The sequence below is a fragment of the Odontesthes bonariensis genome, chromosome 11 (assembly GCF_027942865.1).
Source record: "Odontesthes bonariensis isolate fOdoBon6 chromosome 11, fOdoBon6.hap1, whole genome shotgun sequence".
NCBI classification, from domain to species: domain Eukaryota; kingdom Metazoa; phylum Chordata; class Actinopteri; order Atheriniformes; family Atherinopsidae; genus Odontesthes; species Odontesthes bonariensis.
In genome coordinates this window covers 6,314,028-6,341,911 of record NC_134516.1, presented here as the reverse complement: position 1 = coordinate 6,341,911, position 27,884 = coordinate 6,314,028, and the positions used below count along the sequence as shown (strand labels likewise).

Here is a 27,884-nt window from a genome sequence, read left to right as displayed (position 1 = left end):
CAGGCGTCTGAACTGAAGACTCAAACTCAACGTTTCATTAGAATCATGGGAATTTATTACATCAGCAGTTGCAGCAAAAACAGTTTAAAATCTTCTCCGTCACTCATCTGCTCCTCCGCCTCCCAACATGGCCGCCACACCGCACAGCAAAGTAAAAGTCACCTTTTCAAAGTCAGTGAACTCCACAGCGTTGCTGCTGCTCTGAAAGGAAAAAAAAAACTAAAAAATTCAGTTTTTTCTGCTCGGCGCTGCCCGCCGCCGTCCTCGCTTCGCTCGTTAGCGTCAGTCTGAGGAGGAAGGGGGCGGAGCCTGGGACGTGAAGCAGCAGCCACAAATCAGAGCAGGGACCACGAAGAAGAAAAGATGACAACGTTGATGCTGAAGAACAGGCACGTTGGAATACTGAGTGTGTGTGAAGTCTAAACTATCACTGTTTACAACAGTGGAAAAAACGCTTCGTTTCTCACAGAAAAACACGGCTTTCTCTTTTTTTATCATTTTTCTGCCTCCGTTTCCGCCTCGACGTCTGACGGAGGAAGATTGGATGTTTTTGTGTTTCAGGTCCTTCAGATGATCTCAAAGGTCTTCTTCAGCTCCATGATCAGCTGCCAGTCCGACTTCTGCATCTCGTCTCTGAACCAGTTCTTCAGAGCGTCGATGGATGCCCGAGTGATCTGAAAGAAAAAAGCAGCCGTTACTACACGCAGCAGCCGCCGTTACTACACGCAGCAGCCGCCGTTACTACACGCAGCAGCCGCCGCCGTTACTACACGCAGCAGCCGCCGTTACTACACGCAGCAGCCGCCGTTACTACACGCAGCAGCCGCCGCCGTTACTACACGCAGCAGCCGCCGTTACTACACGCAGCAGCCGCCGTTACTACACGCAGCAGCCGCCGTTACTACGCAGCAGCCGCCGTTACTACGCAGCAGCCGCCGTTACTACGCAGCAGCCGCCGTTACTACACGCAGCAGCCGCCGTTACTACACGCAGCAGCCGCCGCCGTTACTACACGCAGCAGCCGCCGTTACTACACGCAGCAGCCGCCGTTACTACACGCAGCAGCCGCCGCCGTTACTACACGCAGCAGCCGCCGTTACTACACGCAGCAGCCGCCGTTACTACACGCAGCAGCCGCCGTTACTACGCAGCAGCCGCCGTTACTACACGCAGCAGCCGCCGTTACTACGCAGCAGCCGCCGTTACTACGCAGCAGCCGCCGTTACTACGCAGCAGCCGCCGTTACTACGCTTCGTATCACTGCCTGCTGCCGCGCCTGTTACGGTGTTTGCTGCTCGGTCTGCACAGCAGGCAGTGACACGAAGGGAGAGAAAATAGGGCCAAGAGATTGTGAGGTCTGACTTTTTCCTGGATGAACGATTTTGTGATGCAAATGTATTACTCTTTTGAACGCATATTGTTTTGAGAAGCAAAACACTTTATTTTTTAAACCCCAGCCAACTAGCCGGACTACCTTCTGAGAGAGGGAACTCCTCACCTTGGTGACGATGATGTCGGTGGCTTCAAAGTGACGCCCGTACATCTTGGGCGACTCTCCGGGGATGGGCTCGATCTTGATGCAGATCTCCTGGCCCTTCTTGGCCGTGTCCACAGACTTGTGATTCACCTCGATGCTGGTGACAATGCCGATGTCCACAAACTGAAACACGCAGGAACAAAGTGGTTATGACATGCGGGGTTAAAACACTCGAGCACAGCGTCTCTGAGCGCGTCTCACCCCTTTGCTGGGAACGCAGAGCGGCGTCCCCTGCTTCAGGACCCCGGCCTCCACGGTGACCCCCATCACTATGGGGTCTCTGGAGTTAAAGATGAACTGAGGAAGGACCCGCAGCTTCGCTGGGAACACGGCAATATTCCTGAAAACAGCCAAAGAACCCAGAATAGCCTTTAACACGGAGCGCTGATCCCTGAGGAGGGACGCTAACTGCTTCTAAAAGCTGCCAGAGAGTTAGAGGTTTAAGAGGTTCTCCTACTTGAACTCGTCTTGTTTGGCCTTCTTGTAGTCCTCTCTGTATTTGGTGAACGCATCAAACAGGTGGTAGATGATTTCAGCCCAGAAGATCCGGACCCCCAGACTGTCGGCCATCTCCTGACTCTCCCGCTCCACCTTCACGTCAAACGCCAGGATCACGGCGTACCTACGGCAACAACACGAGGTCATCGCTCAGGTTCAGAGGCGGAGAACCAGAGGCTCTGAGTTCCTGTTCTGTTCACATCCTGATTAAATGTTCTGTTCACATCCTGATTAAATGTTCTGTTCACATCCTGATTAAATGTTCCGTTCACATCCTGATTAAATGTTCTGTTCACATCCTGATTAAAACTACAGGCAGGAAGCAGGGGGGGGGGGGGACCTACTGTACGTCGTGCTCCAACATGGCGGACGCCTTCATCACGTCCTTCTTGTGAACCGGACCGATGTTGATGCCAGCGTACTGCAGACACACACAAACACACACACAGGTCAGGAACTTCCTGTAGTTTCTCAGCGTTCTGAGGTCAGGAACTTCCTGTAGTTTCTCAGCGTTCTGAGGTCAGAACTTCCTGTAGTTTCTCAGCGTTCTGAGGTCAGGAACTTCCTGTAGTTTCTCAGCGTTCTGAGGTCAGGAACTTCCTGTAGTTTCTCAGTGTTCTGAGGTCAGGAACTTCCTGTAGTTTCTCAGCGTTCTGAGGTCAGGAACTTCCTGTAGTTTCTCAGCGTTCTGAGGTCAGGAACTTCCTGTAGTTTCTCAGCGTTCTGAGGTCAGGAACTTCCTGTAGTTTCTCAGCGTTCTGAGGTCAGGAACTTCCTGTAGTTTCTCAGCGTTCTGAGGTCAGGAACTTCCTGTAGTTTCTCAGAGTTCTGAGGTCAGGAACTTCCTATAGTTTCTCAGCGTTCTGAGGTCAGGAACTTCCTGTAGTTTCTCAGCGTTCTGAGGTCAGGAACTTCCTGTAGTTTCTCAGCGTTCTGAGGTCAGGAACTTCCTGTAGTTTCTCAGCGTTCTGAGGTCAGGAACTTCCTGTAGTTTCTCAGCGTTCTGAGGTCAGGAACTTCCTGTAGTTTCTCAGAGTTCTGAGATCAGGAACTTCCTGTAGTTTCTCAGCGTTCTGAGGTCAGGAACTTCCTGTAGTTTCTCAGTGTTCTGAGGTCAGGAACTTCCTGTAGTTTCTCAGCGTTCTGAGGTCAGGAACTTCCTGTAGTTTCTCAGAGTTCTGAGGTCAGGAACTTCCTGTAGTTTCTCAGCGTTCTGAGGTCAGGAACTTCCTGTAGTTTCTCAGTGTTCTGAGATCAGGAACTTCCTGTAGTTTCTCAGCGTTCTGAGGTCAGGAACTTCCTGTAGTTTCTCAGAGTTCTGAGGTCAGGAACTTCCTGTAGTTTCTCAGCGTTCTGAGGTCAGGAACTTCCTGTAGTTTCTCAGCGTTCTGAGGTCAGAACTTCCTGTAGTTTCTCAGTGTTCTGAGGTCAGGAACTTCCTGTAGTTTCTCAGCGTTCTGAGGTCAGAACTTCCTGTAGTTTCTCAGCGTTCTGAGGTCAGGAACTTCCTGTAGTTTCTCAGCGTTCTGAGGTCAGGAACTTCCTGTAGTTTCTCAGAGTTCTGAGGTCAGGAACTTCCTGTAGTTTCTCAGCGTTCTGAGGTCAGGAACTTCCTGTAGTTTCTCAGCGTTCTGAGGTCAGGAACTTCCTGTAGTTTCTCAGCGTTCTGAGGTCAGGAACTTCCTGTAGTTTCTCAGCGTTCTGAGGTCAGGAACTTCCTGTAGTTTCTCAGAGTTCTGAGGTCAGGAACTTCCTGTAGTTTCTCAGCGTTCTGAGGTCAGGAACTTCCTGTAGTTTCTCAGCGTTCTGAGGTCAGGAACTTCCTGTAGTTTCTCAGCGTTCTGAGGTCAGGAACTTCCTGTAGTTTCTCAGAGTTCTGAGGTCAGGAACTTCCTGTAGTTTCTCAGCGTTCTGAGGTCAGGAACTTCCTGTAGTTTCTCAGCGTTCTGAGATCAGGAACTTCCTGTAGTTTCTCAGCGTTCTGAGGTCAGGAACTTCCTGTAGTTTCTCAGCGTTCTGAGGTCAGGAACTTCCTGTAGTTTCTCAGCGTTCTGAGGTCAGGAACTTCCTGTAGTTTCTCAGCGTTCTGAGGTCAGAACTTCCTGTAGTTTCTCAGCGTTCTGAGGTCAGAACTTCCTGTAGTTTCTCAGTGTTCTGACACAGATTGGGTCCGATGTGCCTCTGAGGGAAGTGCACGTCAGGACAGGAAACAGCTCAGTCAGCAGGTGATAACACAGAAAGAGGCAAACAGACTAGTGATGCTCCGATCGATCGGCTGCCGATCATGATCGGCCGATAATTCCCAAAAATAGCCTGATCGGCGATCGGAAAAATATGCCGATCAAAAAACCGATCACGTGACGTAAATTACTAGCTTTTTTTTTTAATGTAAATTACTAGCGACCACTTTCTAATGTGGTACGTGACGTGTGTACAGAACCGAACAGGCAAAACCTCTACAGTGCATCTCGACAACATGACCTCTCCTGTCTGGAATTTCTTCAAAGTGTGTCAGAAAGATGTGAAACTTACTGCGGTCACGCCATCTGCGCTTCGGAGAGGCACGGTCGCGCTAGCTACACTTGAAAATCGAGTGCCCGTTTACATCGCGTCGTACGGTAAAGCGTGTGAGCGGATTCATGGTGCATTCAAGTGCACCCCGTAAACTCAGAAATCTACATCTAAGTTGATTTTTCATTTGTTGGAATACATACACCTGTCATTACTTGGTTGTTTTTTTTTACTACAATGATTAATGATTAAAACAAAATGATAGAATAAAATTATTGAAGCATATTCAGAATCAAACTCATTTCTGCATAGTCAGATTTGAAAACTTCATTTAGAACCAAATCAAAATGTTCTCTGCTGACTCCACCAGATTCTTGTTCTACATGTCCCCAGCTACCTCTGGCAGTTTAATTTCTATAAATGGTGCACTCTCTGCTAGATGAAAGGCATGGAAATATCCGATTCCTTCCGTGATCGGCAATCGGGCAGATCATGATTTTGGTGATCGGTCCAAAAAATGCTGATCGGAGCATCACTAAAACAGACAATCGACAGGTAAATAACCTGAGAAATGAGGAAGCAGCTTTCACAACTGCTGCTCAGGAGAAAATACAGCGAAGTGGCGCTTAAAGGGATAGTTCGCCTCTTTGGACATGAAGCTGTATGACATCCCATATCAGCAACATCATTTCTGAACATCTTCTTACCCCCTGCTGCGTCCTGTGAGCAGAGTTCCAGCCTCGTTTTGGTGTTGATGAAGGTAGTCCGCCTAGTTGGCTGGGGTTTAAAAAATAAAGCCTTTTGCTTCTCAAAACAATATGCGTTCAACAGAGTAATACATTTGCATCACAAAATGGTTCTCCAGGAAAAAGTCAGACCTCAAAATCGCTTGGCCCTATTTTCTCTCCCTTCGTATCACTGCCTGCTGTGCAGAGCGAGCAGCAAACAGCGTAACAGGCGCGGCTGTCGGCAGCAGGCAGTGATAAGAAAGGGAGAGAAAATAGGGCCAAGCGATTGTGAGGTCTGACTTTATCCAGGAGAACCAATTTGTGATGCAAATGTTTTACTCTGTTGAACGCATATTGTTTTGAGAAGCAAAACGCTTTATTTTCTAAAATTAAAAAAAAAAAAAAAAAATTATTATTAAAAAAAAAAAAAAAAAAAAAATCATTTTTATTTATTTTTTTAAATTAAAGTTTTAGAAAAAAAATTGATTTATTTATTTATGTAAAAAAAAAAAAAAAAAACGCTTTATTTTTTAAACCCCAGCCAACTAGCCGGACTACTTTCATCAACACCAAAACGAGGCTGGAACTCTGCTCACAGGACGCAGCAGGGGGTAAGAAGATGTTCATAAATGATGTTGCTGATATGGGATGTCATACAGCTTCACGTCAAAAGAGGCGAACTATCCCTTTAACAAGCACAAATAGCAGCGTTTACATCGGAGCATCCGGAAGCAAAGATGCTAAAACAAGTGAAAGCTCCGAAAACTCCCCGCAGACGGACAGCAGCAGGAAGCCGTTTCAGGGGTGTTCCCATCATGGTGAGCTAAAGGAAGAAAAGCTGGACCTCCATCCCTCAGAGGCCTTAAACTCAGGCCTCTGTTGGACCGGACCGTGTGCCGGCTAAAGATTCTGGTACTCACAGGGACTTTGGACGTCCGCAGGAACTCCAGCAGAGCCTCCAGGGACCCCAGCGTGGACGCCTGGACGTAAACCCCCTTCTCCTCCAGCTTGATGGAGCTCAGCGTCTGTTTGAGCTCCCGCACCAGTTCGTCCTGAGAACCAGCAGAGAGTCGGTCAGCCGGGCGCCTGAACGAGCTCAGAGTGCAGGCGGGGGAAACGTGAGCCTTACCCTGAGGACGGGGACCTCGTCGTCTTTGTGGGCCACCAGCAGGGGGAGCCCTGCCAGCGCCTTCTCCAGGTCTTTGCCCAGAATCTTCACCCCCTGAGCCGTCGACACCTCCTTGTGCTTCTCGTACTGACTCTGCGGGCGACAGATCAGACGGTTAAGGTGAGACACGGCAGGCAAAAACAGGGATTTTTCATGGTCAATTTTGAGATTTTGGGCCAGTCTACTCGTTCAATATGTGTTCTTTCAACCTGCTATAAAGAAAACGTTGAAAACATACATTAAAATGTTTATTTTATTACATTTTGTTTACTCGCGGCAGTGCGTTTCACCCGAATTTACCAAAAAGTTAGCATTCCAACGCGCCGTGTCGAGCTTCGTCTATTTAGTGAAGTCTTTCATGACCGCTGTAGGTACCAGATCGGCTCGGGTTCCGTCGTCGTCTGATAACGTCACACAGCATGGCTGTCCGCTTGAATGGGAGTACATTGTGATTGGCTGTACGTCGGACAGTAATGATTGGCTGTAGTAGCCATAGTAAACGTAACAAAATATATATATATATATATATATATATATATATATATATATATATAGTCTAGGTAAATAAGACAAATACACATACTGAAAAAAAGCTCAAAGAAATGTCATCTATCTGTCCATCTTTCTAACTATCTAACTATCTATCCGTCGTGAAAGTCGAACGCAACGAAGTTTGTCTGAGCCAATCAACTTGTGAACTTTTCTTTCTTTTTTTTATTTATTAAAGATTTTTAACAAAATGTACAAAAACATGTGGCATGTATGCACAAAAGTAAATCGGGTTGTACATGTTCAAGGCACACATAAGGTTATAAGATGAAAGAAGAACGAGCCAATCACAACTGTCCGACGTACAGCCAATCACAATGTACTCCCATTCCAGCGTACGGCCATGTTGTGTGACGTGTTCAGCAGACGACGGCCCCCGAGCCGATCTGGTACCTACGCCGGTATCGTTGGAAAGCTCTGAGTCTCCTGCACAATGATATGTCATCTTCCTTTCTATCAGTAACCAATCGTGAATGTCTAAAGGTGGATTTAAAGCTAATGACAGAATCTCATTGGCTGCTGCTGGTTTCTGCTAACGTGATTGGCTCAGACGCATCACACGGTCGACTCTGACGCTCCCGTGTTTAGCTTTCAAGGAATCTCAGAAAATGCCCCAGAAAACCGCAACTTTCAAAGAAAAGAAAGCAACAATTGCGCTTTGCAAGATGCAGTAAAATAAAATCTATTAGATCAGCTGATGAAGCATCGGGAAGCAGCACAGCTGACCGTAAACTGTCGCTAGGAAACCGAGTTAATGACAGCGGCTGGTCACTTTTATTGTATTGAGCTTGTATTCTTTATTAATAAGATGCATTTATTCAATATTAGTATTACTAAGGGCCTGAGCATTTATTCTGTTTTTGAGCAATTGTTTCTAATACAAATGTATTAAATTCCCCTATTAAAATCTTTAAATGCCGTTTTCTCAAAATCAGTTTTTTGTATTTTTCCAGTATCAATATCTCAGCCTATGGAGCACCTACTCACACCAAACTTTCCAGTTATACACTTAGCAGTATTCTGAAGATATTTACAGAAGGATTTGTTTATAAATCATTCCTGGCCTTATTTATGTGAAATTATAATAAAAAAATATGGCGAAAATCAATGTTTTTTAGGCTATGGACAGTATATTTTGATTTCCAAGGAAATGAAAGCAGATATCCTGAAATCCTTCGGGAATTTTCTTTTCATTTTGTGTGTAAACAAAATGAAAAAAGAATTTTGCACCTGGCTTTATCATATGTTCAGCTCTATCTTCCAGAAATATATGTAAATGTGCGCATATTTAATGAGATAATGCCTCATTTGCATAATTAAACATACAAATTTCTAAAACTTGTAATACATTTTTTTTTCATACTTGTATAGGTAATCAACTGAGGAAGTTTCATTGTGATATCCATTATTTTAAAATGTTCACCTGTAGGGTCTCGGCTTAAACGGGATCCTGGGTGGAGGAGGCCGTTCTTCCTTTAATTATTCTGGGATTCACAGATGTGGGAAACTCAAAGGGAAGCGGCTCACCTTGACTCGGAGCTCCTTCAGAGGGGGGGGCAGCAGCAGTCCTCTGATCTGCGTGACAATGGGTCCCTCCACCCCCGCAACGATGATGGTCTCTCCCTCCCGCAGGCGGCCGTTGATCAGGATGACGTCTATCGTGGTTCCCATGCCGGGCAGCGCCTTCACCTGAGCGCACGGGGACAGACGGCGGTCAGACGGCCCGAGAAGGAGCCGTCGGACAGCCAGCGGCGCAGACACTCACCTCCATGACCTGAGCGCGCAGCTCGTCGCAGTGCGCTAACCGGCGGGCCAACATGGTCTGGGTCAGCTCGACCAATAGGGCGATGAGGTTTCCCATCCCGTCGCCGCTGTGGGCCGAGGTGGGAACCAGCGACACGAACGTCCTGGGGTCTTTGTTCTCGAAGAACAGCGCGGCGTTCAGACCCTGCAGGGAGACGGAAGAGTTTCAAAGAAAAGAACGGAGGCGATGGTCCAGGGCTGCGATTGGCTGGTCGGCGATGATGTCACGGCCCACACCTGCTGAGCGAACTCCACGATGATGGCCTTGGCCCGCTCGTCGAACTCGTCCTTGGTGTTCTTCTTCTGCTTCTTAAGCGTGGCCACGACGTCGGTGTCCGGACTTTTCTTCCAGTCGTACAGACGGTCGATCTGAAGGGAAACAGCCGCGCAGTCAGAAAACAGAAGAAGAAGAAGAAGAAGAAGAAGAAGGAGAAGAAGAAGAAGGGGACGCCGCGGGAGGTGGCACGCAGCTGGCAGACCTTGTTGAGGGCGACGATGAAGGGACACTTCTTCTCCTTCAGCAGGTTGATGGACTCCAGCGTCTGGGGCTCCAGGCCGTGCATGATGTCCACCACCAGGATGGCGATGTCGCACAGCGAGCTGCCGCGGTTCCTCAGGTTACTGCACAGAGGACAGAAAGACGGGTGAGACGGGTCACTGAGGACAGACGGGGGACGGCCGGTGAGGACGGGCGTTACCTGAAGGACTCGTGTCCGGGAGTGTCGATGATCAGCATGCCGGGGATCTTAACGATTTCTTTGTCGAACTGCACAAACGCCTCCAGTTAGAAACAGCGTGAACACAGAGCAGCATTTATCTGTCAGAGTGAGAGCTCCTACATTTTTAACCATCTTTGTCTGCTCCTCGATCGTCTCCTTCGGGACGTTTGTGGCGCCGATCTGCTGAGTGATTCCTCCGGCCTCGCCGTCCTGAACGTGGGTGTGTCGCAGCTGCAGGCAGACAGAGGATTACATCACATTACATTCCATTACATTACGGTCATTCTGCAGACGCTTTTATCCAAAGCGACTTCCAATAAGTGTGTTCCACATCGGTAGGCAAAAGAACTTGAGGTCACCAGAAATCATAAATGCATTTTCTTCCAAAGCCAAACAGCTAAGAGGATAACTAGTGCTGGAGTAACTGCAGTAAGTTAGGTACCTAGACAGATGGGAAGACGATTTAGGAAACAAATAAGTGCGTAAGGAGCTGGGACGAAACAGGTGATGTCCAAGTCGGTCAACAGCTGGAAATAATCAAAAGACATCAAGCTGCCAGTTCATGTAAGCAAACATTAAAAAAGTAAAGGGTTGGAAAACCAACAGAAAAGAACCGGTAGAGATTTATTGAACAGCTGATACATGTCAGTAAACAGCTGGTAAACAGCTGATACACATCCGTAAACAGCTGATACACGTCAGTAAACAGCTGGTAAACAGCTGATACACGTCCGTAAACAGCTGGTAAACAGCTGATACACGTCCGTAAACAGCTGTAAACAGCTGACACACGTCCGTAAACAGCTGATACACGTCCGTAAACAGCTGTAAACAGCTGATACACGTCCGTAAACAGCTGTAAACAGCTGACACACGTCCGTAAACAGCTGATACACGTCCGTAAACAGCTGTAAACAGCTGATACACGTCCGTAAACAGCTTTTACACGTCCGTAAACAGCTGGTAAACAGCTGATACACGTCCGTAAACAGCTGTAAACAGCTGACACACGTCCGTAAACAGCTGTAAACAGCTGACACACGTCCGTAAACAGCTGTAAACAGCTGACACACGTCCGTAAACAGCTGTAAACAGCTGACACACGTCCGTAAACAGCTGTAAACAGCTGATACACGTCCGTAAACAGCTGACACACGTCCGTAAACAGCTGTAAACAGCTGACACACGTCCGTAAACAGCTGATACACGTCCGTAAACAGCTGTAAACAGCTGATACACGTCCGTAAACAGCTGACACACGTCCGTAAACAGCTGTAAACAGCTGACACACGTCCGTAAACAGCTGATACACGTCCGTAAACAGCTGATACACGTCCGTAAACAGCTGTAAACAGCTGATACACGTCCGTAAACAGCTGATACACGTCCGTAAACAGCTGATACACGTCCGTAAACAGCTGATACACGTCCGTAAACAGCTGATACATGTCCGTAAACAGCTGGTAAACAGCTGATACACGTCCGTAAACAGCTGATACATGTCCGTAAACAGCTGGTAAACAGCTGATACACGTCCGTAAACAGCTGTAAACAGCTGACACACGTCCGTAAACAGCTGATACACGTCCGTAAACAGCTGTAAACAGCTGATACACGTCCGTAAACAGCTGGTAAACAGCTGATACACGTCCGTAAACAGCTGTAAACAGCTGACACACGTCCGTAAACAGCTGTAAACAGCTGACACACGTCCGTAAACAGCTGTAAACAGCTTACACACGTCCGTAAACAGCTGATACACGTCCGTAAACAGCTGTAAACAGCTGTAAACAGCTGATACACGTCCGTAAACAGCTGATACACGTCCGTAAACAGCTGATACACGTCCGTAAACAGCTGATACACGTCCGTAAACAGCTTTTACACGTCCGTAAACAGCTGGTAAACAGCTGATACACGTCCGTAAACAGCTGTAAACAGCTGATACACGTCCGTAAACAGCTGATACACGTCCGTAAACAGCTGTAAACAGCTGATACACGTCAGTAAACAGCTGATACACGTCAGTAAACAGCTGATACATGTCAGTAAACAGCTGATACATGTCAGTAAACACCTGATACATGTCAGTAAACAGCTGATACATGTCAGTAAACACCTGATACATGTCAGTAAACAGCTGGTCAGCAGCTGATACATGTCAGTAAACAGCTGGTGAGCAGCTGATACACGTCCGTAAACAGCTGTAAACAGCTGACACACGTCCGTAAACAGCTGATACACGTCCGTAAACAGCTGTAAACAGCTGATACACGTCCGTAAACAGCTGTAAACAGCTGACACACGTCCGTAAACAGCTGACACACGTCCGTAAACAGCTGTAAACAGCTGACACACGTCCGTAAACAGCTGTAAACAGCTGACACACGTCCGTAAACAGCTGTAAACAGCTGATACACGTCCATAAACAGCTGACACACGTCCGTAAACAGCTGTAAACAGCTGACACACGTCCGTAAACAGCTGATACACGTCCGTAAACAGCTGTAAACAGCTGATACACGTCCGTAAACAGCTGATACACGTCCGTAAACAGCTGATACACGTCAGTAAACAGCTGATACACGTCCGTAAACAGCTGATACACGTCCGTAAACAGCTGGTAAACAGCTGATACACGTCAGTAAACAGCTGTAAACAGCTGACACACGTCCGTAAACAGCTGATACACGTCCGTAAACAGCTGTAAACAGCTGTAAACAGCTGATACACGTCCGTAAACAGCTGATACACGTCCGTAAACAGCTGATACACGTCCGTAAACAGCTGATACACGTCCGTAAACAGCTTTTACACGTCCGTAAACAGCTGGTAAACAGCTGATACACGTCCGTAAACAGCTGTAAACAGCTGATACACGTCCGTAAACAGCTGATACACGTCCGTAAACAGCTGTAAACAGCTGATACACGTCAGTAAACAGCTGATACACGTCAGTAAACAGCTGATACATGTCAGTAAACAGCTGATACATGTCAGTAAACACCTGATACATGTCAGTAAACAGCTGATACATGTCAGTAAACACCTGATACATGTCAGTAAACAGCTGGTCAGCAGCTGATACATGTCAGTAAACAGCTGGTGAGCAGCTGATACACGTCCGTAAACAGCTGTAAACAGCTGACACACGTCCGTAAACAGCTGATACACGTCCGTAAACAGCTGTAAACAGCTGATACACGTCCGTAAACAGCTGTAAACAGCTGACACACGTCCGTAAACAGCTGACACACGTCCGTAAACAGCTGTAAACAGCTGACACACGTCCGTAAACAGCTGTAAACAGCTGACACACGTCCGTAAACAGCTGTAAACAGCTGATACACGTCCATAAACAGCTGACACACATCCGTAAACAGCTGTAAACAGCTGTAAACAGCTGACACACGTCCGTAAACAGCTGATACACGTCCGTAAACAGCTGTAAACAGCTGATACACGTCCGTAAACAGCTGATACACGTCCGTAAACAGCTGATACACGTCAGTAAACAGCTGATACACGTCCGTAAACAGCTGATACACGTCCGTAAACAGCTGGTAAACAGCTGATACACGTCAGTAAACAGCTGTAAACAGCTGACACACGTCCGTAAACAGCTGATACACGTCCGTAAACAGCTGTAAACAGCTGATACACGTCCGTAAACAGCTGGTAAACAGCTGATACACGTCCGTAAACAGCTGTAAACAGCTGACACGTCCGTAAACAGCTGTAAACAGCTTACACACGTCCGTAAACAGCTGATACACGTCCGTAAACAGCTGTAAACAGCTGATACACGTCCGTAAACAGCTGATACACGTCCGTAAACAGCTGATACACGTCCGTAAACAGCTTTTACACGTCCGTAAACAGCTGGTAAACAGCTGGTAAACAGCTGTAAACAGCTGATACACGTCCGTAAACAGCTGTAAACAGCTGATACACGTCCGTAAACAGCTGATACACGTCCGTAAACAGCTGTAAACAGCTGATACACGTCAGTAAACAGCTGATACACGTCAGTAAACAGCTGATACATGTCAGTAAACAGCTGATACATGTCAGTAAACACCTGATACATGTCAGTAAACAGCTGATACATGTCAGTAAACACCTGATACATGTCAGTAAACAGCTGGTCAGCAGCTGATACATGTCAGTAAACAGCTGGTGAGCAGCTGATACGCGTCAGTAAACAGCTGGTGAGAAGCTGATACATGTCAGTAAACAGCTGGTGAGAAGCTGATACATGTCAGTAAACAGCTGGTCAGCAGCTGATACACGTCAGTAAACAGCTGGTGAACCCATTTCACCATGTGGAACTCACAGATGACCCTGTGTCGGAGCGATGGCCCAAGCAGAGCGGCTCCTCGGTTAAACGGTACTGGGGCTGTTACGGCTGCTGCAGACAGAATTCTGAGCAGGACGGAAACACCCGAGTTTCTCAGAGATGAAACATTCCTGAAAGGCCAGTCGGCCTTGAACGAGCCTCTAAAGGCTGCAGAACCTAAAGGGCCAAAGCCCCGGAGCCGGCAGCATCACCACAGAGATACTCAGCACCCGGTGATGTCATCGCTGACTGGAAGCAGTCGCTGTGTGTAAAGGATGCAACAAGGAGCCAACATGGCTGCTTCAGAGGGACGGAGCCAAGCGGTCGCTCACCTTGTCCAGGATCTTGGTCTTGCCCGTGTCGACGTGTCCGAGCACACACACCACCGGCGATCTCAGCTGCTCCAAGTCCGTGTTCTTCAAGTTCTCCGCTCTGCGTTTCTACGGAGACGCAAACGGCGGTCAGTCAGATGGCTGAGAGGAGGCGAGCTCCCACTCCTCCTGCTTTTCTGACTCTCACCTCTATCCTCCTCTTGGCCCGGTCGTACAGTCGCTCCTCCTTCGTCCTCCCGTCGTCGTCCTCGCTCTCGCTGCTCTCGTCCTCGCTTGGCGCTCTCCTTTTCCCCGCCGGAGCCGCCTTATTCTCCACCACGCCGTCCTCCTCGCTTTCCTCCTCATCGTCTTCGTCCTCCTCCTCGTCCTCGTCATCATCCTCGTCGTCCTCCTCCTCGCTGGCGGCGTGCCGAGCGGCAGCGTGCGTCTCTTCTTTAACCTCGATGTGGACTTTTTTCAGCTCTGACACAAAGAAACGTTTAGTGATGTCACACCTGTGATGTCACACGTGACAAAGTGGAAACTGTCATGCCTTTTAGGTGCGAAACGAAAAACAAACCTGGAGAAACTGCTCTACAAAACATTTACTGATAAAAGCAATGAAACCTTTTTTTAAACTACCAGATATTTTTTTAATAAAATAACCAATAACTGGGACTCAAAGTTTTGTGGAATTGTGTCAAAAGAAAGTGGACATTGGGCGCATCATTTCAGGTCACATGATGGAGCGTCTCCACCGCCGTGTTCAGGGCAGAGTGTCTCTCATTTAAAGGGATAGTTCGCCTCTTTGGACATGAAGCTGTGTAACATCCCATATCAGCAACATCATTTCTGAACATCTTCTTACCCCCTGCTGCGTCCTGTGAGCAGAGTTCCAGCCTCGTTTTGGTGTTGATGAAGGTAGTCCGGCTAGTTGGCTGGGGTTTAAAAAATAAAGCGTTTTGCTTCTCAGAACAATATGCGTTCAACAGAGTAATACATTTGCATCACAAAATCGTTCTCCAGGAAAAAGTCAGAGCTCACAATCGCTTGGCCCTATTTTCTCTCCCTTCGTATCACTGCCTGCTGCCGCCTGCCGACAGCCGCGCCTGTTACGGTGTTTGCTGCTCGGTCTGCTCGGTCTGCACAGCAGGCAGTGATACGAAGGGAGAGAAAATAGGGCCAAGAGATTGTGAGGTCTGACTCTTTCCTGGAGAACCATTTTGTGATGCAAATGTATTACTCTGTTGAACGCATATTGTTTTGAGAAGCAAAAGGCTTTATTTTCGGGACCCCAGCCAACTAGCCGGACTACCTTCATCAACACCAAAACGAGGCTGGAACTCTGCTCACAGGACGCAGCAGGGGGTAAGAAGATGTTCATAAATGATGTTGCTGATATGGGATGTCATACAGCTTCATGTCAAAAGAGGCGAACTGTCCCTTTAAGGTGCAGCTTGCTGCTCTCTGTGGATTCTTCTGTTCCTGCAGGCTGAACTCAGCCCAGTTTTTCTGATGTGAGGAGCTAACGGAGCTAACGGAGCTAATGGAGCTCCATTTCCTGCCTGGAGGTTTCGTGCACAGACGGGACTTCACTGATGCAGTTGATTCTAGACGATGAGCCCGGCTGAGTTCCAGAGTTCCAGGTGGAAGTCTTCTCTGTGCAGCTTCTGCCTCCATCAGCAGCCGGGAGACAAAACCATGGCTGTGTTCGAAACCGCATACTTCTCCTACTACTCATACTAACTTTTTTGAGTTAGTAAGCGAGTTTGAGTAAGCGAGAAGTTCCAGGATGCATACTAGATTCTCCTAAATGTTGGGTATGCATCATGAGGTTACTACTCATACTCAAACTACCCAAGATGCAACGTAACGTGACGTCGCCGATCGTCATTTCCTGTCAAAACGGCAGTTTCAAGCTAGCTACAACGAGGGTAGGTTCACTTCCTGTTTTCAAAACAAAAGCACCAATTGTATGGTAATGGCTTTCCCTATGATAAAAGGCAACGGGTGTTTTATTTTGTGAAAATAACAGGAAGTGCGTTGCTCACTGCGGCTAGCTTTAGTAGCGCCGAATTCGTGGGAACAAAATTGTAAACAGCCGGTATTTTGTCAGGTTTTCAACACGTTGGGGATCTAAACGACTACTTTCTCACCTGAAAATGTTTCAAATGTTGCTAAAGTTTACAGAGTTTAGAGCTTAAGAGAAATCAGCTTCAGGTCGGCTGATTTCGGCTCGGGCAGGAGCGAAATGCATTGTGGGTAAACGCTCTGCATACTGTCTGATCGATGAGTATGTAGTATGGAAGCATGAAGTATGTAGTATGCAGTATGTAGTATGGAAGTATGTAGTATGTAAGTATGTAGTATGGAAGTATGCAGTATGTAGTATGGAAGTATGTAGTTTGGAAGTATGTAGTATGCAGTATGTAGTATGGAAGTATGTAGTATGTAGTATGGAAGTATGTAGTATGTAGTATGTAGTATGGAAGTATGTAGTATGGAAGTATGGAAGTATGTAGTATGGAAGTATGTAGTATGTAGTATGGAAGTATGTAGTATGTAAGTATGGAAGTATGTAGTATGGAAGTATGTAGTATGTAGTATGGAAGTATGGAAGTATGTAGTATGGAAGTATGTAGTATGTAAGTATGTAGTATGGAAGTATGTAGTATGGAAGTATGTAGTATGGAAGTATGTAGTATGGAAGTATGTAGTATGCAGTATGGAAGTATGGAAGTATGTAGTATGGAAGTATGTAGTATGTAGTATGGAAGTATGTAGTATGTAAGTATGGAAGTATGTAGTATGGAAGTATGTAGTATGTAGTATGGAAGTATGGAAGTATGTAGTATGGAAGTATGTAGTATGTAGTATGGAAGTATGTAGTATGTAAGTATGTAGTATGGAAGTATGTAGTATGTAGTATGGAAGTATGTAGTATGGAAGTATGTAGTATGGAAGTATGTAGTATGTAAGTATGTAGTATGGAAGTATGTAGTATGTAGTATGGAAGTATGGAAGTATGTAGTATGGAAGTATGTAGTATGTAGTATGGAAGTATGCAGTATGGAAGTATGGAAGTATGTAGTATGGAAGTATGTAGTATGGAAGTATGTAGTATGCAGTATGTAGTATGGAAGTATGTAGTATGCAGTATGTAGTATGGAAGTATGTAGTATGCAGTATGTAGTATGTAAGTATGTAGTATGTAGTATGGAAGTATGGAAGTATGTAGTATGGAAGTATGCAGTATGGAAGTATGTAGTATGCAGTATGCGGTTTCAAACACAGAACCAGGAAACTGAGCCGTTAGACGTGTTTTCTGTTTCATTGTTACACAGCATGCACGTGCAGAGGGGGGGCTCTCTCCCTTTGGGGTGTCATGGCCTGCAGGTTGAAGTCTAACTTCTCTTTGAATAAAAACAAATGGGCGGATGAGTCCAGTCGTTCAGCCCTAACAGCCTAACTGCAGCCAGCTGGTAGCGGGTATGAAGGACACGTGTTGCACCCGGCTAAAAGCACACGCCAAACACATGCCTGATCAGTACAGAAGACGCCTACAGCACACAGCACACAGCACTACTCAGCAGCACGTCGGTACCTGCTTCCCGCCTGATTCTCCTGCTCCTCTCTGTTCATTCATGGATAAAAGTCAGAATCAGCCATCAGAACTGCTTCCTGTCCGGGTGCTGCCCCGGATCAGGTGGGAGCCTGTAAACCACCCTGTAAAACATGGCGGCCGCGGCGTGCTCACCTTTCTCCTCGTCGGTGGCAATGGCCTCCCAGTCGTCCACGTCGGCGTCCGGCTTGGCCTCTGCACGCACGGGACAAGCAGCTTTAGCCTCTGATCACTCCCCACCTCCAACAGCGTCTCACCTGCAGCGCTCACCTGGCTCCGCCGCTGGCGTCTTCGCCGGTGGCCTCTCCGCCGCTGGCCTCTCCGCCTCCGTCTCCATGGCAACGGGCTCTGGGGTCTCCGAGTTGGGCGAGGTCACCTCCGAGGTTTCTGAGACACAGAAGAGTTGTTTAAAAAAAAAAAATAAATCACATGCTGGTCCGTGGGGGCCGGCGGCGGAGCCACAGGAGGCGGGGCTACAGGAGGCGGAGCTACAGGAGGCGGAGCTACCTTCGGGCGTCTGGGCGCTGGGCTTCTTCCTCCTCTTGTCTCCGTAAACTGGCTTCTTCTTTGGCACCGAGTCTTTGGATGGCAACTCAACGCCTGCACAGACGCACAAATCAAAACGTGTTCATGCTCGCGGTCGCCAGCAGAAAGCTGCCGCGCCGGCGCCGCCCACTGACCCTGAGCCTGCAGGATCCTCAGCGTGGCCTCGGCCCGGGCGCGGGCTTCTTTCTGGGCCTTGGTCAGCAGCTTCCCCTCCTTCTTCAGCCGCTCCTTCCTCTCCTTCTCCTTCTGCTTCTTCTTCTCCTTTCGCTCCTGCTCCAGGCGCTCCTAACGGGGCCAAACACAGAGAGTTCAGAGAGGACAGAAAATGCAGAAAAACTGCTCCATGCATCTGTTACTTCAGGATTGTTACAGTAATTCTTTATTATTGGGCCGTCCCACATATTCTCTGAAAAGCCTTCAGTTGATCCAAAATGCTGCAGCCAGAGTTTTGATGAGATCCAACAGGAGAGATCATATTTCTCCAGTTTTAGCTTCTCTTCATTGGCTCCCTGTTAAACTCAGAATAGAATTTAAGATTCTTCTCCTCACATATAAAGCTCTGAATGACCGAGCTCCATCAAATCTTAAAAATTTCATTAGAAGATATTTTCCTAACAGAACACTTTGCTCTCAGACTGCAGGTTTACTTGAGGTTCCCAGAGTTTCTAAAAGCAGAATGGGAGGCAGAGCCTTCAGTTATCAGGCCCCTCTCTGAGGAACCAGCTGCCAGTTTGGGAGGCAGAGCCTTCAGTTATCAGGCCCCTCTCTGTGGAACCAGCTGCCAGTTTGGGAGGCAGAGCCTTCAGTTATCAGGCCCCTCTCTGTGGAACCAGCTGCCAGTTTGGGAGGCAGAGCCTTCAGTTATCAGGCCCCTCTCTGTGGAACCAGCTGCCAGTTTGGGAGGCAGAGCCTTCAGTTATCAGGCCCCTCTCTTGTGGAATAAGCTGCCAGTTTGGGAGGCAGAGCCTTCAGTTATCAGGCCCCTCTCTGTGGAATCAGCTGCCAGTTTGGGAGGCAGAGCCTTCAGTTATCAGGCCCCTCTCTGTGGAACCAGCTGCCAGTTTGGGAGGCAGAGCCTTCAGTTATCAGGCCCCTCTCTGTGGAACCAGCTGCCGGTTTGGGAGGCAGAGCCTTCAGTTATCAGGCCCCTCTCTGTGGAACCAGCTGCCAGTTTGGGAGGCAGAGCCTTCAGTTATCAGGCCCCTCTCTGTGGAACCAGCTGCCAGTTTGGGAGTCAGAGCCTTCAGTTATCAGGTCCCTCTCTGTGGAAGCAGCTGCCAGTTTGGGAGGCAGAGCCTTCAGTTATCAGGCCCCTCTCTGTGGAATAAGCTGCCAGTTTGGGAGGCAGAGCCTTCAGTTATCAGGCCCCTCTCTGTGGAACCAGCTGCCAGTTTGGGAGGCAGAGCCTTCAGTTATCAGGCCCCTCTCTGTGGAACCAGCTGCCAGTTTGGGAGGCAGAGCCTTCGGTTATCAGGCCCCTCTCTGTGGAACCAGCTGCCAGTTTGGGAGGCAGATCCTTCAGTTATCAGGCCCCTCTCTGTGGAAGCAGCTGCCAGTTTGGGAGGCAGAGCCTTCAGTTATCAGGCCCCTCTCTGTGGAACCAGCTGCCAGTTTGGGAGGCAGATCCTTCAGTTATCAGGCCCCTCTCTGTGGAACCAGCTGCCAGTTTGGGAGGCAGATCCTTCAGTTATCAGGCCCCTCTCTGTGGAATAAGCTGCCAGTACATTTTTGGGAAGCAGACACCCTTTCCACTTTTCAGACCAGGCTTAAAACTTTCCTTTTTGATAAAGCTTATAGTTAGGGATGGCTCAGGTGACCCTGAAACATCCCATAGTTAAGCTGCTATAGGCCCAGCCTGCTGGGGGGCCTCATCTGTCACACCTTTCCTCACTTTACTCTCTTTTTCCCCCGTTTAATTTCTCAAATGATATTATGTACATGTGACATTATTGTGCTCATTAACTGGTGTTTCCCTGTTCCAACAGGTATCCTTTGAATGGTGTTACGGTGGTTTCTTTCCCTCTTTTCTGTCCTCTCAAACCCCAGCTGGTGGAGGCAGATGGCCACCCTTCCTGGTTCTGCCAGAGGTTTCTTCCTGTTCAAAGGGAGTCGTTCCTTTCCACAGTCGCCTCAGGCACGCTCAGGCCGGGAGATTGGACTGAAGACAAGTTTCTGTGCAATCTGTTGGTTTCCTTAGCTAGGTTTTTGAATTGGCTCTCTATGAATGAATTGGATAATTTTGTAATTAATTACGATTACAATGAATTGAATTCCAATTGGCTTGAATTGGACTTTACGTGCCTTGAGATGACATTTGATGTATTTGGCGCTATATGAATAAAGCTGAATTGAACATTTAAAGCAAGAGGCGCTCTAACGGGGCCAAACAGCCTCAGAAAGGACTTTATTTTGTCTCCTCGTGCCGTTTTACCTGCTCCAGCCGCTGCTGCTCCAGCTCCTCCAGCCTCCTCTGCTGCTCTTCTTCGTCTTTCTTGGCGCGCTCCTCCTCCTACGAAGACAAAACATGTTCAGTCCACCAGCCGACTTGCCGCCCCCGTCCATCCAACAACTCCATTTCCCAGAATGCCCCACCTCCTTCATCTTGGCTAGGGCCTCCTTCATGGCCTCCTTGACGGCCTTGCTGGGTCCCTTCTTCTTCTCCTCCTTCTCCTTCTCTCCCTTCTTCTTCTTCTTGTCCTTCTTCTTCTTGTCTCCCTCTACTTCTTCTCCTGCAGGAAACACACAAACAAAACATCTGATGACATCTTGTTTCAAACAGGTAAAATAAACAGTAATGATGTCATACCTTCTGCTGCTGGCTCCGCCCCTTCCAGCCCCTCAGCTACGCTTGCAGGAGGCGCCGTCTGAAGGGGCGTGGCCTCTGCCGTCTTCTTCTCTGGCTCCGTTTTGGCCTCGCCCTCCTTCTCCTTCTGCTTCTTCAGCTTCATCCTCTCCTCCTCCTTCTTCTTCCGGTCCCTCTCCTTCTTCTCCGCCTTCTTCTGCGCCGCCGTCTTCATCTTGACGCCTCCTGCCTCGTCGCTCTGCTCGCCCTCGTCCTCGCTCTTTTCTTTGTTCCTCTTCTTCTTCTTCTTGTCTCTCCTAAAGGCGGGCTCGTCCTCCTCCGACTCGTCCTCCTTCTCTTTTCCCTTCTTCTCCTTTTCCCCCTCCTCCTTGTCCTGATCCTCCTCTTCGTCGGACTCGGAGGCTTTCTTTTCCTTCCTTCCACCTTTGGTCTTTAGGCGTGACAGCGAGCTGCTGTCGTCCTCGGAGTCGGACGCCGGCGCAGCGGGCGGCGTCTGCAGGAGCAGAGACACAAACACGGGGACACCACAACAGTTTCAGCAAACATTTCAGGACGTTTTAAGTGAGGGGACACGTCGTCCCAGAGAAACTTCCATCCCAACAATCTGCCGGGTGCAAACTCATCAGGAGGAGGAAGCAGAACCTGAACGTTTCCAAGAATTTAGGGCACATTTAGCACCTAAGGAAGCTTTAATCAGAGCCAGAGGAGCTCAGATTCAACTCCATCTTTGATGGCTCGACAGAAACGGTTGCCGGGCAACTGAACTCTGAGTTTGAGCAAGTAGAAAGTCTTCCGTCGTCGTCCTATCGGGCGAGTGGAAACGATCGATCATGAGCCTGTGTAACGTCTGCAACCGTTACGTGTCTGCGACCGTTACGTATGCGCGACCGTTACGTATGCGCGACCGTTACGTATGCGCGACCGTTACGTCTGCAACCGTTACGTGTCTGCGACCGTTACGCATGCGCGACCGTTACGTATGCGCGACCGTTACGTCTGCAACCTGTTACGTATGCGACCGTTACGTCTCTGACCGTCACGTCTCTGCGATCGTTACGTGTCTGCGACCGTTACGTATGCGCGACCGTTACGTCTGCAACCTGTTACGTCTCTGCGATCGTTACGTGTCTGCGACCGTTACGCATGCGCGACCGTTACGCATGCGCGACCGTTACGCATGCGCGACCGTTACGTATGCGCGACCGTTACGTCTGCAACCTGTTACGTATGCGACCGTTACGTCTCTGACCGTCACGTCTCTGCGATCGTTACGTGTCTGCGACCGTTACGTATGCGCGACCGTTACGTATGCAACCTGTTACGTCTCTGCGATCGTTACGTGTCTGCGACCGTTACGTATGCGCGACCGTTACGTCTGCAACCTGTTACGTATGCGACCGTCACGTCTCTGCGATCGTTACGTGTCTGCGACCGTTACGTGTCTGCGACCGTTACGTCCGCGACCGTTACGTCCGCGACCGTTACGTCTGCGACCGTTACGTCTGCAACCTGTTACGTCTCTGACCGTCACGTCTGCGATCGTCACGTCTCTGATCGTTACGTCTGCGATCGTTACGTCTGCGACCGTTACGTCCGCGACCGTTACGTCCGCGACCGTTACGTCCGCGACCGTTACGTCTCTGATCGTTACGTCTGCGACCGTTACGTCTCTGATCGTTACGTCTGCGACCGTTACGTCTCTGATCGTTACGTCCGCGATCGTTACGTCCGCGATCGTTACGTCTCTGATCGTTACGTCTGCGACCGTTACGTCCGCGACCGTTACGTCTCTGATCGTTACGTCCGTGACCGTTACGTCAGCGACCGTTACGTCTGCAATCGTTACGTAACGACCCTTTCAATGCCATGTGACCCCACTGAGTGACTTTCAGCGGCATCGTTTCCTCTCTGATGAACTTCAGACGTTCAGCTGCTCTGGGATCAGGAAACAGATTTCTGCTCATCTTTATTTCAGTAAATGGATGAATTCAGCTTCTAACCTTCTTGTCCTGTTCGCTGTTCCTCTCTCCATCAGCGTGGCCTTCATCGCCCTCCTCTTCCTCCAGACTGACTCCGCCCTTTTTTCCCTTTCTGGTCTTCTTCTTCTCTGGCTTCGGAGGCTCTGCGACCTCTTCTTCTGTGGTGTCTCCTTTCTGCAGAGGGAGAGACGGAGTGGGTGTGGGAGCCGGTGGGTGGGTGGGTGAGGCGTCCCTCGGGTGTGCTTACCTTGGCCTTTCCTCCCGTCTCCAGCGACAGCTCCTCCAGCTCCTTCAGGATGTCGTCCTCGCTGCAGGAGGAGCACAGACACGGTTACACGCCGCTCAGAGCGCACACAGCAACACAAACAGAAGAAGAAGCGGCGCCCTACTCAAAGTCATCCTTCTTGGCTCCTTTCTTCTTCTTCTTCCCTTTCGGCTCCTTGGAGGCTCCGGCTCCTTCGATCTCAGCCGCCAGAGCGTCGATGTCCACGCCGTCATCTCGGCCACTGAACACGGGTCAGAAACAACCAATCAGTGAGCAGGAACAGGGTCACATGGTCAGAACAAAGCTGCTCAGAGGTGAGGGAAAGGTTTCCTTTTGTCTCACAACAATGAGCTGCTGACTCTTCGATCCCTTTCATCTCCCGTCCAGCAGAGACCTGAGAGCTTTGGAAACAAATGAGCTGAATGTGTGCCGGGACAGTTTCTGCCGCCGGGACACTTTCTGCCGCCGGGACACTTTCTGCTTTCTGCTGCTGGGACACTTTCTGCCGCTGGGACACTTTCTGCTTTCTGCTGCTGGGACACTTTCTGCCGCTGGGACACTTTCTGACGCCGGGACACTTTCTGCCGCTGGGACACTTTCTGACGCCGGGACACTTTCTGCTTTCTGCTGCTGGGACACTTTCTGCCGCTGGGACACTTTCTGACGCCGGGACACTTTCTGCTTTCTGCTGCTGGGACACTTTCTGCCGCTGGGACACTTTCTGCCGCTGGGACACTTTCTGCCGCTGGGACACTTTCTGCTACCGGGACACTTTCTGCTACCGGGACACTTTCTGCTCCCTCATCTCACTGGGACAAAAAGACAAACATTCCAGAGACACCACGACGCAGGACCGTGAGAACGCCCTCAAACATCCAGCTGCCTCCAGGCTCCTCTGTGGGGCAGCACGGTGCACCCAGCTGCCTCCTGCCTCCTCTGCGGGGCAGCACGGTGCCCCCAGCTGCCTCCTGCCTCCTCTGCGGGGCAGCACGGTGCCCCCAGCTGCCTCCTGCCTCCTCTGCGGGGCAGCACGGTGCCCCCAGCTGCCTCCAGCCTCCTCTGCGGGGCAGCATGCTGCCCCCAGCTGCCTCCAGCCTCCTCTGTGGGGCAACACGGTGCACCCAGCTGCCTCCAGCCTCCTCTGCGGGGCAACACGGTGCACCCAGCTGCCTCCAGCCTCCTCTGCGGGGCAACACGGTGCACCCAGCTGCCTCCTGCCTCCTCTCTGGGGCAGCACGGTGCACCCAGCTGCCTCCAGCCTCCTCTGCGGGGCAGCACGGTGCACCCAGCTGCCTCCAGCCTCCTCTGCGGGGCAGCATGCTGCATCCAGCTGCACCCAGCTGCCTCCAGCCTCCTCTGTGGGGCAGCACGGTGCACCCAGCTGCCTCCAGCCTCCTCTGCGGGGCAGCACGGTGCACCCAGCTGCACCCAGCCTCCTCTGCGGGGCAGCACGGTGCACCCAGCTGCACCCAGCTGCCTCCAGCCTCCTCTGCGGGGCAGCACGGTGCACCCAGCTGCCTCCAGCCTCCTCTGCGGGGCAGCACGGTGCACCCAGCTGCCTCCAGCCTCCTCTGCGGGGCAGCACGGTGCACCCAGCTGCCCCCAGCCTCCTCTGTGGGGCAGCATGCTGCCTCCAGCCTCCTCAGCGGGGCAGCACGGTGCATCCAGCTGCCTCCAGCCTCCTCTGTGGGGCAGCACAGTGCACCCAGCTGCCTCCAGCCTCCTCTGTGGGGCAGCACAGTGCACCCAGCTGCCTCCAGCCTCCTCTGCGGGGCAGCACGGTGCACCCAGCTGCCTCCAGCCTCCTCTGCGGGGCAGCACGGTGCACCCAGCTGCCTCCAGCCTCCTCTGCGGGGCAGCACGGTGCACCCAGCTGCCTCCAGCCTCCTCAGCGGGGCAGCACGGTGCACCCAGCTGCCTCCAGCCTCCTCAGCGGGGCAGCACGGTGCACCCAGCTGCCTCCAGCCTCCTCTGCGGGGCAGCACGGTGCACCCAGCTGCCTCCAGCCTCCTCTGCGGGGCAGCACGGTGCACCCAGCTGCCTCCAGCCTCTTCTGCGGGGCAGCACGGTGCACCCAGCTGCCTCCAGCCTCCTCTGCGAGGCAGCACGGTGCATCCAGCTGCCTCCAGCCTCCTCTGCGGGGCAGCGGGGCAGCACGGTGCATCCAGCTGCCTCCAGCCTCCTCTGTGGGGCAGCACGGTGCACCCAGCTGCCCCCAGCCTCCTCTGTGGGGCAGCATGCTGCCTCCAGCCTCCTCTGTGGGGCAGCACGGTGCACCCAGCTGCCTCCAGCCTCCTCTGTGGGGCAGCACGGTGCACCCAGCTGCCCCCAGCCTCCTCTGTGGGGCAGCACGGTGCACCCAGCTGCCCCCAGCCTCCTCTGTGGGGCAGCACGGTGCACCCAGCTGCCCCCAGCCTCCTCTGTGGGGCAGCACGGTGCACCCAGCTGCCCCCAGCCTCCTCTGAGGGGCAGCACGGTGCACCCAGCCTCCTCTGTGGGGCAGCACGGTGCCCCCAGCTGCCTCCAGCCTCCTCTGTGGGGCAGCACGGTGCCCCCAGCTGCCTCCAGCCTCCTCTGCGGGGCAGCACGGTGCACCCAGCCTCCTCTGTGGGGCAGCACGGTGCCCCCAGCTGCCTCCAGCCTCCTCTGTGGGGCAGCACGGTGCATCCAGCTGCCTCCACATGAACAGCCATTTAATCCTGAACTCCACCATGTGGGCTTGTTAGCATGAAAAGCTCAATTCCATCTGATTTTGTTCAGACTAAATCTTTAAAAATCATTGTTTATTTCTTCTCCAAACGATACGATTTTAGCTGTTTTCTGTGCTGTAAGTTAACTCTTTTTAAAGGCACCCTGTCTGATATTACCTGTTCTGTTCTTACTCAGATATCACAATGTTCTGGTCAGATTCTGGTTTCACACACATCACCCCGATAAAAACAGACATTAATAATTCATCCTACCTCCGACACACATTTCCCAACTGAAACAACCAGGTTTGGCCCTCTCTTTCTCTCACAAACTGGGGGGGTCGTGCAGCATTTAAACCCAGAAACTTCCAACTTGTTCCTAACACTAACTCCTACTGGTCGTTATGGTAACAGGGCATGAAAACTATGACGTAATAAGGAGTGAGAATCACCTGCCACCGTGTTAGAGCTGTACTATAAAGTCCTATGACTCAATAACATGTTTAACATGACACCACACAGGTGTGAGAAAACAACAAGAATCTTAAATAACTGGATAAAAACACATTTCAAATGTTTTCGAGGGCTTTTCTTTTCAAACCTCCTGCCTCTGGGACACTTTCTGCTTTCGGATAAACGTGCTGTGCAGACTGTGCAGACCGAGCAGTCCCCTGCTTCCGAGCAGCAAACACCGTAACAGGTGCAGCTATCGGCAGCAGGCAGTGATACGAAGGGAGAGAAAATAGGGCCAATAAGCTTTAGCTTATAGACGAGGCTGCGGCTTGCATGGAAGCATGAACCCCAACATGTGGGTTTGTTAGCATGAAAAGCTCAATCCCATCTGATTTGGTTTCTGCTTTCTGATATCACTGCTCGGTCTGCACAGCAGGCAGTGATACGAAGGGAGAGAAAATAGGGCCAAGCGATTGTGAGGTCTGACTTTTTCCTGGAGAATGAATATGTGATGCAAATGTATTACTCTGTTGAACGCATATTGTTTTGAGCTGGAAACCATCTGGAAACCAGTTGGAAACCAGTTGGAAACCATCTGGAAACCAGTTGGAAACCAGTTTCCTGCTGTGGTGTGTGTTGCTGTACATTTAAGTGAAAGTTTGCCCATAAACAAACACCTGTCCCTGCTCAGGTGTGAGCACAGGCCTGGGGCAGGTATCACCCACCTTAGGGGCTCCATCATGCCGCTGGGCGGCCTGGCCTCACAGGGCGGGGTGAGCCTCCAGGTAAACACACCTGGGCAGCTGGAGGCTGTTTGGTGGGCTGTCAGGGAGCTAAAGAGGCTAACTGCGCCGGTGCTTTGAGCTAAGCGCCGGCTAATGTGCGCCCCAAAGTTGTGAGAAGCGCACCGCAGACGCCGAGGTTATCCCGGGTGATCCCGTGTCTGCCGGCCTGCTTGTTGTGTAATTCAACTTAAGCCATTTTAAGGCTGTTTATAGCATCACCTGCGCTCAAACACGTCCAGTGACTCGTGGTTAGCATCTGCTAACACCTAGCCGCTAAGCTAACAACGTAAGCAGCGGGAAACAGGCCAGTTTGGGGGTTTTTAACGCGGCATCGAAGCTCCCACAGCTCGCCCCCGCTGTGGACAGGTGACACCCGGTATCAGGTCGGGTTCTCCCTACCTGTCCTCTCCGGATTTCTTCTGTTTCTTCCCCATCCTGCCGTTGTGGTTCTGAGGTTACTTCGCTCTCTGCTGAGCAACGCATAAGACGGCTCACATTGGGCAAAGATCGTCTATTACAGACAAATTGCAACGAAGCTTCACTCCAAAAATTATCCCCCCACACATACTAACATACGT

The 27,884-nt window shown here is 50.2% G+C and overlaps 1 protein-coding gene across 2 annotated transcripts; it reads right to left on the bottom strand.

Moving 5' to 3' along the window:
- Positions 1 to 32: 32 nt before the first annotated feature.
- Positions 33 to 27,813, bottom strand: eif5b (eukaryotic translation initiation factor 5B). 2 transcript variants are annotated; one of them, XM_075477358.1, is made up of 27 exons: positions 27,706 to 27,813; positions 23,503 to 23,619; positions 23,361 to 23,421; positions 23,135 to 23,287; positions 21,138 to 21,627; positions 20,924 to 21,060; positions 20,763 to 20,840; positions 18,466 to 18,616; positions 18,293 to 18,385; positions 18,056 to 18,172; positions 17,921 to 17,980; positions 17,768 to 17,797; positions 14,372 to 14,646; positions 14,185 to 14,292; positions 9,634 to 9,744; positions 9,493 to 9,560; positions 9,274 to 9,415; positions 9,032 to 9,163; positions 8,757 to 8,939; positions 8,519 to 8,680; positions 6,404 to 6,535; positions 6,195 to 6,326; positions 2,380 to 2,456; positions 1,995 to 2,159; positions 1,739 to 1,877; positions 1,499 to 1,660; positions 33 to 674 (listed from the first exon to the last, which is right to left on the bottom strand). In XM_075477358.1, exons 1-27 carry the CDS (start codon positions 27,738 to 27,740, stop codon positions 567 to 569), a joined length of 3,618 nt encoding a protein of 1,205 aa, XP_075333473.1. In that variant the 5' UTR covers positions 27,741 to 27,813; the 3' UTR covers positions 33 to 566. The 2 variants fall into 2 exon arrangements, with proteins under 2 accessions (XP_075333473.1, XP_075333474.1); XM_075477359.1 differs by lacking the exon at positions 17,768 to 17,797.
- Between the last annotated feature and the right edge of the window lie 71 nt (positions 27,814 to 27,884).